This window comes from Balaenoptera physalus, assembly GCF_965194825.1.
Source record: "Balaenoptera physalus genome assembly, chromosome: 14".
Lineage (NCBI taxonomy): Eukaryota > Metazoa > Chordata > Mammalia > Artiodactyla > Balaenopteridae > Balaenoptera > Balaenoptera physalus.
Window position 1 is genome coordinate 57,767,407 of NC_138893.1, and position 15,361 is coordinate 57,782,767.

General features: G+C 37.0%; 2 protein-coding genes across 3 annotated transcripts in view; one reads left to right on the forward strand and one right to left on the reverse strand.

Annotated features, from left to right (window-relative positions):
• Positions 1-15,361, reverse strand: part of BTAF1 (B-TFIID TATA-box binding protein associated factor 1) — a 102,126-nt gene that overhangs the window by 35,766 nt on the left and 50,999 nt on the right. For both annotated transcript variants that reach the window (XM_082423543.1, XM_082423544.1), the window contains exons 15-18: positions 3,211-3,315; positions 1,946-2,095; positions 1,509-1,651; positions 1,069-1,243 (exon numbers count right to left, since the gene is read on the reverse strand). In XM_082423543.1, the coding sequence (XP_082279669.1) occupies positions 1,069-1,243; positions 1,509-1,651; positions 1,946-2,095; positions 3,211-3,315 (573 nt within the window). The remainder of the gene's footprint in view (positions 1-1,068; positions 1,244-1,508; positions 1,652-1,945; positions 2,096-3,210; positions 3,316-15,361) is intronic.
• Positions 3,323-15,361, forward strand: part of FGFBP3 (fibroblast growth factor binding protein 3) — a 61,623-nt gene continuing 49,584 nt past the window's right edge. The window contains exon 1 of the mRNA XM_082423940.1: positions 3,323-5,850. The gene's annotated coding sequence lies outside the window, so the exon portion shown is untranslated. The remainder of the gene's footprint in view (positions 5,851-15,361) is intronic.

A 15,361-nucleotide genomic window follows, 5' to 3' on the forward strand; every position in this document is an offset into this window, starting at 1 on the left:
TGAATTTATTCCAAGTTTACATATATATTACGTAGCACAGATTTTAAAATATACAACTGTAAAAAGAAATCAGTCAGAAAAGAACACTTAGCATGCACTAAAAATGTTATTTAAAAACTCATTAGATTTCTTAACAGTTGAACCCATAGCTTCACATGCCATACTGTAGAAATGGATATATAATTTAAAAGCTACTTACCTGCCCCCAAATTTAACTAACCCTTCCCACTCTCTCTGGTTGTTGCCTGCCCCAACCAGAGGGGGAATGACCTCAGTGGTGAGCCATGAGGGGTTCTGTGGGATCTGGGTGATCAGCCTGGGCTTCACAGAGTAAGTCCAGAGAAGCTCTGTGAGGGTCCAGAAACCGAACTGTCAACACTTGCTGCTGAGTCTGAGAGGCACAAAAACAGAGCATCACTGCCTCTCCAGCACACCGAGTCCTGCCTAAAAACAGATGAGCCTTGCTTCTTTCCAGAGGCAAAGCTGGGGTTTCAGTTGCAATAGAGCATGGCTCAATTACTTTTAGACACAGCTTTGACAAACTGCTAAGAGGCAGTAACAAGCAGCTCTCACAGCAAGTGCAGACAGTTAAATTTCCAGAATTCCAGTCAATGGAATAAACAAAGCCAGCAGGAAGTTTCTCTGATTTACAGAAGCAAGTCTTACATAAAATCATATGTCTTACTAGAAGTTAAAAATTAAAGGGGCTGCAAGGGAATGGCTTATTTGGAAATATAAAGATTTGTGTTTAAATGTGGAGATTTTATTCTTCCTGTGACCAAAAATCTGCCCTTGCTACTACTCATAAAAATGGATTTCTATCACTCAAAGCCTCTTATCTTTTGTAGTTCTCAGGTACAAGACTGGGGGTTCTAAGAAAAAAGTCTAGGGTTAAAGGCAAATGAGAAACAATGTTGCAATATAATTTGGAATACTTTTCTATAAATGTCGGATTTTTATACAGAGACAATTTTCACTTTTCTGTTTGTAAAATATAATGAAAATAATCCTAACAGCTAATGGAAACTGGTTTAAATTGTCTTCATTTATTTTTGGGCAAAATCTTACCTTCTGTAAAGCAGCCCATTCACAGATTACCAAAGCTACACTAATTCTCTGTAAGGCAGATTTGGAGTTCAAATGGAAGAGTAGTAACTGGCCAAGGGATTCAGCTGGTTTAATTTCTTGGGTCACCACATTTACACCTGGATCACAAATACAACAACAAAGTGCTCCTAACAACCTAAGAGGGAGAAAAAAAGAAGTTACTATAGAATTGCTTGAAGTTTCCCCTATTGAAGCTGTAACTTTTCCCAAGGAAGACATAACTCCTATCTTATCTTCATAAAAATATATAAATCTTATTTTTAAAACTTCAAAAAAATTAAAAACGTTTTCTTATGCTTTAATTTTTTTCCTACTCTGTAACTAGTGTGATGGAGGAAAGACTGACAGACACATCAGAGGAATCTTTTGGTTAAATGACTTTTGAGTTTATGTATACTTACTTGGCTGCCATCATTCTAGCCCGCATAACAACAAAATCCCTGGTGGCGGGGTCTTCCATGATGGTGTCTGCACCTGCAATGTACTCCTGAAGTACTTCTTTACTCTGGCTTTGGCCTTGACGCACCTTACCACCTGTTTTTTCCTAGAGGGAATAAGGGGGAAGAAAACAATAATTAAAGATTAACCATTAAAATTTAATAGACAACATCAAAAACACTCTCATTTGTTATAATCCCAGTAAAATACAGTTCTTTTCACAAAATTTTAATGGATTAAAATTGCTATGCATTTTGTCAAGGTTCTAATGATATAATTTTTCCTTATGTTGCAATAATGATATCATGCTTATAATAAAGCAATACAGATTTCTTACATGGTTACTGTATTAATAATTATGAGTTGAACATACAAATACATTATGTCCCTCTACACTTACCTTGGCTCTAGCTTTTACTTCCAGCAACATATTTAAATCAATAGGTAAATGAGAAGGCTGCATCATTAAGCAAAGCCAAGCACCCATCCACGGACAAGCAGCTGCTACCACATACTGAACTGAAGCCTTGCTCAACAATTCCATCCAAACCTGCAGAATGAAAAGGGAACAAGAATGAACATTTTCTAGCAAGGCCTAAAAAAACCTAATATTTATTTTTAGGGATACTGAATCAAAAAAAAAAAAAGTAGGAAATAGCACAGAGATTAATTTTAAAATTCAATATAGAGGCTTATTTTTAAATACTGTTTTTGGGTAGGTAGGTTCATATACTAAAAAAAAAGTAATACAAGAGAAAGTTTTTTAAAAAAGGAATACAAAGTGTTTTCCTCAGTATTTTATGAAAATCATTTTAAAAAAAAGTTACCCATAAAAATAACAGTTACCAAAATCTCAGTAAGTCTATGAAATCCTTTGTATGTATCATAAAGCTCAATATGCAGTCCTATATTCAACACTGCTTCAATATATAATAGCTCCTGATAAATAACCTCTGCTAAATTTAGAGGTAGTAATATCCTAGTACAAATTAAGAACAGTATAAGTCTTGATTCATGATCTTACTCAATAAAGCACCTATTTTGATGCCTAGCATTAAATGGGCTAGGGCCAGCATGTAGAAATAATACCAATGTTAACCCAAGGCTGTTAACAATGAGCCACCTCAGAGGCCAATGATTCAAGACTAACTTAACAGGTTTTAAAGGTAAAACAGTGCCACTTCCTCCCATAAATATTATTAAATACATCAAATGGCTATTCTTTAAAGGTTCCAACACGTATGACCAATCTTGCTAAGTAATAAAAAGGTACAAGTCTAAACTATGACAATCAGACTCTATATATTACCAATAAATCCCAAAGATACTTTGCAGGATCAATAAGCATGCTGATAAACAGCAAAATGAGTGATGGAGAAAAGCAGTCTTTCCTTCATTTTATTTTGTGTATTGAGGCTATAAAGAAAGCGCTTAAAACGTTTGCCTGGTAGGTCACACAAGCAGCAGGGCTAACCAGGACTTAACTACTATATTCCATAAGAAGCCTGTTTCCTTGTCTCATTTTGCAGATCTCCAGACTATTCAAATCTCTTGGATGATTTCTAGTTTCTTAAAATCCCTGATCAACAACAGTACAGAGTTATGAAAAAATTTTTAAATCTACCAAGATACTGGGAGAGGAGTACAGATATTTTCACCATATACCTTGTGAATGAGGTCCAGAATTTCCTGGCTGCTTTCTAAAACACAAAACTGAAAAATGTGTCGAAGCATATCAGGAAGGATAGGTATAAGCCAAGATGAAGAGTTCTAAAAACAAAAACAAAATCAAAATTATAGCATATAATTCTTTGGTGTTCGCTTATTTAAAAAGTTATAAGTCAAATAACAGAAGTACTACCATGAAAAGACTGTATGACTTCATCAAAAATGTTCAACTGGTGATAAATTTTGACAAGATTCTGGAGCAACAATACCGCATTTATTATTCCAATGGTTTGGAGAAATTAAATGGCACACAATCGCTAGGAAGCTGGAGAAAGTCTGATTATGATTAACAACACTGAATTCTGCTTCTCATAAATTGAAATCATCCTCTATATGGGAGCAAGCTCTAACCAGCAACAACTCTTTGTTTACATTATATATCACTGCTCAGTCAGAGAAATTTGACAAATGATCAGATTACTGTTGCTGTGCTAAACAGTTTAAGTTTTATGTGCTCACCATTAATGCAAGTAATGAATTGTAAGATGATATCCAACCTAGAAAATTCAACTTTGAGTTCACTACAAAATTAAGGCAAATGTTCTTCATCTATTTTGGGTTAGGGACCCTTTGAAAATCTGGTGAAAACTACACACAACCTATTCTGAGAGAAATACACTTATATACACACTTAGGTATAATATTTTGCTTTCAGTTTCAGGGGGTTCAAGGATTTCCTTAAGCCCAGGTTTATAACCTCAATCTAAGGAATTTCTCAACAATTCAAAACCCAACCCAAATCAAGCAATCAAACAGTGATTAATTAAATATCTACTGTGTGCCCAAAATTCTAAGAAAAGGAATCTCACATGTTGTCTATTGCTCAAAATTACAAGCTTGTTGGGAGCTAAAAATTCTATTAACTAGTTCACAGTACTTAACATCACCTCCTTCCACAATTTTTTTTTTTAATTTTTATTTATTTATTTATTTATGGCTGTGTTGGGTCTTCGTTTCTGTTCGAGGGCTCTCTCTAGTTGCGGCAAGCGGGGGCCACTCTTCATCGCGGTGCGCGGGCCTCTCACTATCGCGGCCTCTCTCGTTGCGGAGCACAGGCTCCAGACACGCAAGCTCAGTAATTGTGGCTCACGGGGCCCAGCTGCTCCGCGGCATGTGGGATCTTCCCAGACCAGGGCTCAAACTCGTGTCCCGTGCATTGGCAGGCAGATTCTCAACCACTGCGCCACCAGGGAAGCCCCACAATTTTTTTTTTAAAGCAAAAACTGTGTTGTCTGCAAGAGACTGAAGAGAAATTTGAAAAATTTAACTGAAATTCCAGAAAGCCAGAAGATCTAGGGATAATGTATAACTCAGAAAGCTACCTATAATTTTCTAGCCAGTGGAAAACTAACAACCCTGGTCCTATCTTTTACATATGTTTCTCAAAATGGTTTGAAAGAAGTTTAAAACAGACTGCAAAATCATCAGCTGGGGGAGCCTACTCACTGATTTGCTATGCCTTAACTACTTTCCATTGAAAGGGAAAGGGAAATCGGAAAGAAGAAAAGTTCTCTTTTCTCAGCAGAGAGAATTAGGGACAATCTTAATAGAATTAGGAAAGCTGTAATAGCAATAACCAAATAATTTGATATTACTCTCCCATAATTTCTTCTCATTTCTCCCCACCATATTTACCAACTCTCTTAATTCTTCCCTAACCCCATCACTGGAAATCCAAATAGTTGCTTGTAGATCCCAAAGCCACACCTATAGAGGAAGACTTTTCCCCTGTATTTACAAACAATGAATGTAATATAAATTGTAGTAGCCTTCTCAGGCTATAATCTTTGTTACTGTAGTAAATTCTACTTTATAATTATTAAAAACAACCAGGGGAAGAAAGGGATGAAAGAGCACAGGGGGTTTTTAGGGTAGAGAAACTATTCTGTATGATACAATAATGATGGAGAGATGTCACATTTGTCAAAATCAGCAGAATGAACATACAACATCAAGGGTGAAGCCTAGGGAATTCCCTGGCAGTCCAGTGGTTAGGACTCCGCACTTTCACCGCCAAGGGCCAGGGTTCAATCCCTGGTTGGGAAACTAAGATTCTGCAAGCTGTGTGGCGCAGCCAAAAAAAGAGTGAAGCCTAATATAAACTATGGACTAGCTGATAATGATATGTCAACGTTCGTTTACTGACTGTAACAAATGTACCATTCTGGTGTGGGATGCTGATGGTGGGAGAAGGTGTGTTTGGGGGAGGGTAGGGGGTATATGGATGGGCACTCTGTACTTTAATTTTGCTCTAAAGAGTAAAGTCAGGGCTTCCCTGGTGGCGCAGTGGTTAGGAATCCGCCTGCTAATGCAGGGGACACGGGTTCGAGCCCTGGTTCAGGAAGATCCCACATGCTGCAGAGCAGCTAGGCCCGTGCGCCACAACTACTGAGCCTGCGCTCTAGAGCCTGCGCACCTAGAGCCGGTGCTCCAAGACGACAGAGGCCACCACAATGAGAAGCCTGCGCACGGCAATGAAGAGTAGCCCCCGCTCACCGCAACTAAAAAGAAAGCCCATGCACAGCAACAAAGACCCAACGCAGCCAAAAATAAATAAATTTAAAAAAAAAAAGTAAAGTCAATAAATAAACAGAAACATAAAATTTAAAAAATAAAGAGAAACCAAAAACCTAACCAAACAAAAAAAACCCAACCCAGAATATGCAGATCACCATCATCACAGGAACCAGTATTTTAAAAAACGCAGATTCTCCAGTAGCACAACATAAAGTCTGCCTAGCAGAAAATACAAGATACAAAATACAAGTTGGGAAGACAACCGTAGGCCAAATTCAGTCCATCTAAACAACTGTGCAAGCATCTCCTTTTAGATACGGTTGCAAAAAGTTACACGCTTTAGCTCACTATTACCATTTTCTCAAAACATCGCTAAGTACCATTTGGCCCATTCAGAGTCAACTTGCCTCTTGCAAATCTGAAAGCTGGTCCACCTGCTTTCATTAATTTTGTGGCTGTCTTCCAGTAGACAGTGATTTAGGCAGGTAACCTAATGTTGTTTTTATTTATAGTTTATTAAATTGGCTGGGGAGTGGGGTACAGTGAGGGGTGTAGTACTTTCAGTCCTTTAGACATTATCCACCTTGGGATTTTCCATCCCAAAATTTTAAAAAATAGTCAATAGACTTCTAGTATGCTACTAACTTGGAGTCTACTAGTCAAAAATTTCCCTCCTAATCTTAGGCAAAGTCTGGAAAGTTCTGACGACTTTAGTATTAGTCTAGCAGAGTGCAATCTAAAATACAGAAAAATTCCTACCACAGACTGTTTATTTCACTAGGTTTAAATTAACTACAACCTGGACTACTACAACTCAAGTTATAAGTAAATTCATGTTTTAAGAGGGCTTTTAAAAAAAATCTTTTGGTTTGTGTTAAATAATTAACATAATATTAGCACTTTATGTTAGTGCTAAACGTGGTCCCCAACATTTCTATAGTGAGGGTCAGATGGAGGGGAGGGCATTTATGGGAATTACTCAGGGGAATGACGGACAGTTATTTAATTTGATGAGAATGGGGCAGTCTCTTTCCAGCTCCTTTATTCAGATTGGTGTTCCCTCCTGTGTTCTGCCTTCATGGAACTAATAAGGAAAGCTGATGACAAACAAAAGCCTATCAGACATGTCATTGTACCAGAAAATCAAGGTTAAACTTCTAGCCATCTATATACCCCCTTACACTCTATCCTTCAGCCGGACCAATTTCCTTTCACTTCCTCCTTAGTGCCATCATGCTCACTCCTACTCCCAGAGTTTAACACATGTTCCTTCCTCTGACTGTTACCCTGCTCTTCACCTGGTTAAATTCCACTCATCCTTTAGGTCTCAGTTTCAACTTCACTTTTAGCAAGATACTTCCCTGACCTTTACACACCTCACTAGTGAGGATCCAGTAGCACTGTCTTCTTCCCCTACCAGATACTCACCTCATTATGTATTGATAGTTTTATGAAATGACCATTATATAATTTTAAGGGCTTGTCTAGTTGTCTTCTCCTGTCTTGCTTAGTTTCCTGTCTTAAGCTCTACAGAAGGGCAGAGACCTTGTCTCTTACCAATAAGTACCTAGAAAACTGTAGGCACACGGTAGGCACTAAAATATCTGTTGAATAAATCCACCTTGCTTAGGGGAATGGTCCAAAGTCACAGGGAGTAGTTGGTAATATGTAAAATTTTCCACAACTGTAGTTGGCAATAAATCCCTAACTGGCAAAATTGGTATCTTAGGTGGGATAAGATCTTGCCAGTACCATTTTGCTATGCCCCCTCTTTTATCTTCCCACAAGCACACCCACAAAGGGGGCAGATGTGGAAAAAAGCAGCAATCTGATTATCATTACCCTGAACACGTGATTCCTGCCTGCAGGCAAATGCATCATCATTGCTATCTCCATATCAGATGATGTGGGGTTGCAGGGAAGAAAATCTGGAAAGAAGCTACAGCAAAGTGATGAATCATACTGAGTTCTGTGTTCTTCCACTAACTTGGTCTGAAATCCTGTTTTGGCCCACTGCCAAAAACAAAAACAAACCCAGTTCTATATTTAGACAACTTATAATGCCTTGTTTTATTTATTTGTCCAACAAATATTTACTGAAAGTCAACTAAATATATAAACTTTGCTCTCCTCTTTTCATACCTTTATAAAATCTGGTCAATACCTAATTATGTTAATGTTCTCAAATGCCAAAGTCTTAGTCAGCTCTATTCTTTTGGTCTTTCTTTCCTTCTCTACATATGCATATGTTAAATTTTCTTACATCCTGGACTAAGTATGCCCCAGATTCCAACTCAATCTCATGTATGTCTTCATGCGAAATATAAGCATCATGCTAATGCTTGCCTTTCAAACAAAAATCGATACTGTATGTATTGAAATTCTGGATTGACTCACAAAGTGACTCTGATGCAAATGGAATGGAAAAGTTGACCCAGTCAACAAAACATGGCTAAACTAGAGATTAATGTCCAGAAGCATATTTTCCTAGATCGTGAAGTTGAGTTCTGGTTAAAACAGATAGTGGTTATCAAGACTAATTAATCTAGACATTCCAGTAAAGTAGTTCACTGATAGACATATACATTCATAGATAAACTCACATGAATAAATAGTCTATAGAAAGGAAAAACAAGTAATGACCCATATGAGAACAGAATCTAAAAAAGAGTGAATATATGGGTATGTATAACTGATTCACTTTGCTGTACAGCAGAAACTAACACAACATTGTAAATCAACTATACTCCACTAAAAAATAATTTAAAAAAAAAAGGAAAAGCAAGTGATTAATTACTTCACTTTGTCAAACTCCTAGTTCAGCAAAAAAAAAAAGTTACATCTTGATTTTAAGTCATTACCAAATGAAATTAATTTGGTTTGCTTAAGAGTTCTTATTTCATACTCCCTGAGAAGCCAGGCTTGCCAATACTTTCATATGTTAACAACAGAGATAAAGGCACAGGGATTAAACAATTTATTTTCACAGATGCCAAGGTATGTCACATGGAAGTCTAATAGAAATGAGATTTCAGGAATTCCCTGGCAGTCCAGTGGTCAGAACTCTGCGCTTCCACTGCCGGGGGCCCAGATTTGATCCGTAATCAGGGAACTAAGATCCTGCAAGCTGCATGGTACAGCCAAATAAATAAATAAAAGAAATGAGAGTTTATTATTTCATAAATAACTATATTAACTGTGATATTATACAAAAACATTTTAGAGATGAGCAGGTCTGCATACGCACTTTTCTTTTCCCATCTTTATTAGAGTATAATTGCTTTACAATGCTGTGTTAGTTTCTGCTGTACAACAAAGTGAATCAGCTGTATGTATACATATATCCCCATACACCCTCCTTCTTGAGCCTCCCTCCCACCCTCCTTATCCCACCCCTCTAGGTCGTCACAAAGCATCGAGCTGATCTCCCTGTGCTATGCATACACACTTATGATCGGATAAATTTTAAGATTTAGGATATCTTCCTGATAAAGTCTTCTGGTTTTACAAAGCAAAACAAAACACAAAATTACTAAAGATAATCAAAATACTTCCAATGGAACAGAGGCATCAGTCTTTATGAGGTACTGATGCACTGAGCTACAGTGAGGTTGGGCCTCACCAAATTACCTTGGAATTACTGAGGGGAAGAGGTTGAGAAGCTAGAACTGAAACCAAAACAGAGCTAACTAGTAAATTAGCTCTGAAGTTTTTTTTCACTTTGGACTTAAGGTGACTTCATATTCAGAAATGGGAAAGTAATTCAAGAGACACATTCCATTTTGTCTTCTAAAACTAGAAGCTGAAAGTCAGAGAGAATTGGATCTAAATCTGAGCTGAGTCGCTTACTATGAGATGTGTAGCTGTGAGCTTGGGAAGGTTTCTTAATTTTTGATCATCAGTTCCCTCATCTGCAAAATAGGAATGGCAATAGCCACCCGATATATGGTGCTTACTGAAATTCACAGCATAAAGTTAAGCTCTCAATAATAGCCTGATTATTACTACAATTAAATATCATTCTTACACCCTAGAATACAAATAAGATTTTGAAATTGTTAGGAAAGATTTCCCAGAAGTACAAGTGTTAATTATTATTGTTATGTCTGTACTATTAATAATTTGTATTTGTACAGAATTAAAGCACTTTCATATACATTATCTTACTTGGTCAATATATAACTCTGAAAAAGGATCAATAGAGATTATCACCAGAGGGTTAAATAAACTTGATCAAGGTCATAAAGCTAACAAATGGTAGAGCTAAGGTTAGAACCCAGATTCTCTGTTCAGTTAAAGGATCTTTTCATTAAACCACTGAAGAGGAAACAACAGTGATAGAAAGCAGCTCAGAAAGAAGTAAGGCAAGTTATATGAAGGTAGATTTTATTGTCACAATAGGCCTAACATCTGCAGTCCAAATTCCCTGGAGCCAAGTATGTTTTAAAATTCAGAATTTTTTCAAATTTTAGAACAGTAATGAGGTTGTATATACCCTATGTTATGTAATATCCTCAATAGAGTCTGAGGCAGCACCTGAATAAAATATATTAATAGTTCTGCAGCAAAATTTGTGAATAGGCACATTAAGTAGGATAAAGACTTATATAAATAGCCTCTATTCAGAATGGTCAGGTTTTTCTGCCAAATAAGTAGTTTTATAAGTTGACCCAACTTACAAAAGTGCTGGATTTCAAAACTGCAGGTAAGAGACCATGGGCTTGCATTACAAGAGTCTGTACATAGCTATTAATCAATCTATAATAACTATCAGGTAATGCCATGGGAGGAACACAATAACAGATAAAAGCATCAGACATGGTTTACTCTGCTATCTTCTCAGAAAGCAAATAATGTTGCCAAAATCACAAGATTAACAATAACCATTAAATAAATGTTTTTCACTGCATAATGACTTTAATAAATAATGTTTTAGATAAAGAAAAATAATAGTGAGTTGTAGAAGTCAGAATAACTTTATGGCCCTAGAGATTGGACCTGCTCCCTGAAGGAAAGTTACAGAGAGGAAGAAACGGAGCTAATATTTCGGAGAGAACATGTATGTGTGGCTGGGGGCGGGCAGTGTTGGTGATGAGCCATGCACAAAGATACGCTGATCAAAAGAACGTAACATGGTTACAACTGGGATACAGGGGTAGACGTGGACAATTTTCTTAACTCCAGGTTACGTATTAGGGAATAGCAGAGGAAAAGGCTGACAAGAGCCAAATAACAGAAGAACAAGAAAGACAGGAATTTAATTCTAATGTAGTAGGCAATGACAGATTACTAACAAGTTTGCAAGTAAACGAGGTTATGGTCCCCCAAATTATCCTGAGACTTAACTCAAATTCTCCCCTTTTAGAAATACTATGACTGTGTAGAAACTAAATATACAAAGACTGATTCCAAACCTTAAAGAGCCAACTATTAGGGAAAGGACAATAATATTTTTTTATAAATATACAGAAGAAAGAAAATGGGTAAATTAGAAAATAGGTGATGTTCTAAGCGGGTTACAATTTATTCTTTATATTTTTGATGACAAAAACTTGAAGCAAGTAAGAATTATAACAAATGCCAAGTATGGATAGTGGATAGATGAATGTTGTTTTATAATTCCCTCTTTTTTTCTATTTAAATAATTTCCCAAAATTAAAAAATGAAAAAGAGGTGGTGGTAGTAAAAAAAGTACTCTGAAAGGGTTTGGCTTTATAGTATTATTTGGGGAAAAAAACAGAACAAAAAATCAAACGAAATAGTAAAGGATATATGTGGGGGCCCAAAAGTGGAATGTACTGAGAGTGGGTGATATGCGCCATAACTACAGCCTCCAATGGTGAGGCTACTGGAGAGCAGGGCTCAGGGCAGTGACGAAGCACAAAATAATCTACATGCATCAATATTAAGTTTCACTGACAGCAACGCTTTCAGTAAAAAGACACTCTGAAGATACAGGATAGATAGTAACAATGGGAAATTTCATTAGTGACACCATTAAAAATTTTTTAAGAAGAGAAAAAGAAGAGGCATAGATAACAAACACAAAAGGACATAGGATCTTTATTCTCGTCTTACCCCTAGGTTCTTCATGACCTTTTTTTTTTTTTCTTAGATTCCATATATATGTGTTAGCATATGGTATTTGTTTTTCTCTTTCTGACTTACTTCACTCTGTAGGACTTGAGGATATGGGGAGGGGGAAGGGTAAGCTGTGACAAAGTGAGAGAGTGGCATGGACTTATATATACTACCAAACATAAAATAGATAGCTAGTGGGAAGCAGCCGCATAGCACAGGGAGATCAGCTCGGTGGTTTGTGACCACCTAGAGGGGTGGGATAGGGAGGGTGGGAGGGAGCAATATGCAAGAGGGAAGAGATATGGGAACATATGTATATGTATAACTGATTCACTTTGTTATAAAGTAGAAACTAACACACCATTGTAAAGCAATTATACTCCAATAAAGATGTTAAAAGAAAAAAAAAAGGACATAGGAAATACAATAAACATTAAGACCTAGAAAAATAAAGGATTGTGCACATATCAGAATAACTGGATGGAAGATATGGAAGCAGGATAGATTTAAACGTCTAAAAGGAGGAGACTGGAAAAGCTCTTTTGTTCAATACAGTCTGTATAAATTGCCTAATTTGAAACTGACATATTATTCAGAAAAATGAGACGCTTATAGAAGTATGTCTTAAAGATATTAGATGTTAAATAGGAAGAAGTAAGGGAAGATGACTTTTTTTAACCTTATCACCCAAATCCTCCTGATCTTTCAGCACTTAGTCTAGCCTTCAATGCTGCTTCCTGACACCTATCATGTTCTGGTCTTCCATTATTTATTTGCAGAGGTTATTAAACTTATTACATAAGAGTCTTATCACAATCATACCATAAATTTTTTCAAGGTAAGAACCATGTAGGATTTTTTTCTTATTGATAATTTCCCGTAACACCCTGCACTGAATTTTATATAAATTTATTTAACAAATATTGAGGGCCTATGCATAAGTGACAGCTGACGTACCACAAATCACATACAAACACAATAGAGTTCTGGTATAAGAAATGACAGTCATCATCATCAATCTTTTACATATGCTAAGGCCAAAGCATTCATTTACAAGCCAGTAAAGGCAAATTCAAATTTGGTCAAAGGACCTAAATAAATAAATAAATAAAACCCCGAATAAAAAGAAATCAACACATCACAGAACATCGTAGAGATGTTTTCACAGCCACATAATTTTAATAGCCAATATCAACAATCATTGAGGACTTCCCTGGTGGCGCAGTGGTTAAGAATCCGCCTGCCAATGCAGGGGACAAGGGTTCCAGCCCTGGTCCAGGAAGATCCCACATGCCGTGGAGCAACTAAGCCCACGCGCCACAACTACTGAGCCCACGCACCACAACTACTGAGCCCATGCGCCTAGAGCCCGTGCTGTGCAACAAGAGAAGCCACCACAATGAGAAGCCCACGCACCGCAACCAAGAGTAGCCCCCACTCGCCTCAACTAGAGAAAGCCCGCGCGCAGCAATGAAGACCCAACGCAGCCATAAATAAATAAATAAATAAATGTATTAAACAAACAAACAAACAAACCAATCATTGAGGGGCTAAAAAAATTTAGAAGGGCATTTGGAGCAATTTTGGAATCAAAAAATTTTGAAACATGGGAGGAGGAGCCAGATTTTATTAAGACGGACAAAAGTGAGAAATCACAATTGACAGCTGAGAGGAAAAAAAAAAAAAAACCTAGGAAAAAGCAACTGAAAAAGAAGCAGTGTGACTCATGTATCTCAATATTCCCACGGTATACCGTAATAAGCAAGCACACTATTGACCAATAAGTCATACTGGTGACTCATTCATCAAAAAATATTAACTCATGTTTAATATACTTTAAGATGATAACCAGGTTTGTCAATGATTTTAATGGGTAACTATTTTTGGTAGCAAAAAAGTATGTTTCAACTATTTAGAAAACTGATTTATATGAAATACCTGATTTCCTAATAATGTAAATAAAGTTGACATTACTAAAGAAATAAAGCCATAAAAGTTAAGTTTAAAAGAGACTGCAGGACTTCCCTGGTGGCGCAGTGGTTAAGAATCCGCCTGCCGATGCAGGGGACACGGGTTCGAGCCCTGGTCTGGGATGATCCCACATGCCGCGGAGCATCTAAGCCCGCGAGCCACAGCTACTGAGCCTGCGCTCTAGAGCCCATGCTCCGCAACAAGAGAAGCCACTGCAATGAGAAGCCCACGCACCGCAACGAAGAGTAGCCCCCGCTCGCCGCAACTAGAGAAAGCCCGCGCACAGCAGCGAAGACCCAACACAGCCAAAAATAAAAATAAATAAAATAAATAAATTTATTAAAAAAAAAAAAAAAAAAGAGACTGCAGGTGGCTTAATCACCTTATAAAGAACAGAAAGGCTTAAAAGAACAATGAGGAACTCGTATACAAAATATACAAAGAAATCTTAAAATTCAACAATAAGAAAACAACCCAATTTAAAAATGGGGAAAGGATCTGAACACTTCATTAAAGAAGAAATATAGATGGTAGAAAGCATATGAAAAAATGTTTAACATCATATATCATTAGGGAACTGCAAATTAAAACTATAGTGAGATACCACTATACACTTATTAGAAAGGCTAAAATCCGCAACACTGACAACATCAAATGCTGGGAGAGGATGTAGAGCAACACAAACTCTCATTCAGTGCTGGTGGAAATGTAAAATGGTGCAGCCACTTTTGGAAGACACTTTCTTATAAAATTAAACATACTCTTACTATATGATCCAGCAATTGTGCTCCTTGGTATTTACCCAAGTGCACTGAAAACTACGCCCGTACAAAAACCTGCACACGAATGTTTAAAACTTTGTTCGTAATGGCCCAAACAGAAAGAAACAAAAATATCCTTCAATAGGTGAATATATGAACTGTGTGACATCCATACAATGGAACATTATTCAGTGATAAAAAGAAATGAGCTATCAAGTCACAAAAAGACATGGAGGAATCTTAATTCTGTATTGCTAAATGAAAAAAAGCCTCTCTTAAAAGGCTACCTACTACATGACTCCAACTATATGACATTCTGCAAAAGGCAAAAACCATGAAGACAGTAAAAAGATCCGTGGTTGCTATGGCTCTGAAGGAAGGAAAAGTAGAAATGCATAGGTGGGGCACAGGCATTTTTTAGGGCAGTGAAACTATTCTCTATGATACTCTGATGGTGGACACATACCACTGTACATTTATCAAAACCCACAGAATCTACAATGCAAAGAGTGAACCCTAATGTAAACTGTGGGCTTTGTTAATAATATATCAATATTGGTTTATCAACTGTAACAAATGTACTACACTAATGCAAGATGTTAGCTAAAGGGGAAACTGTGTGCATGTGGGTAGGGGCATATGGGAACTATGCACTTTTTGCTGTTTTTCTGTAAACCTAAAACTGCTCCAAACAACAACAACAACAACACGAAGGGAAGAAATCTGATAACTTCAAGAGGTCTACTGAAAGTGAATTT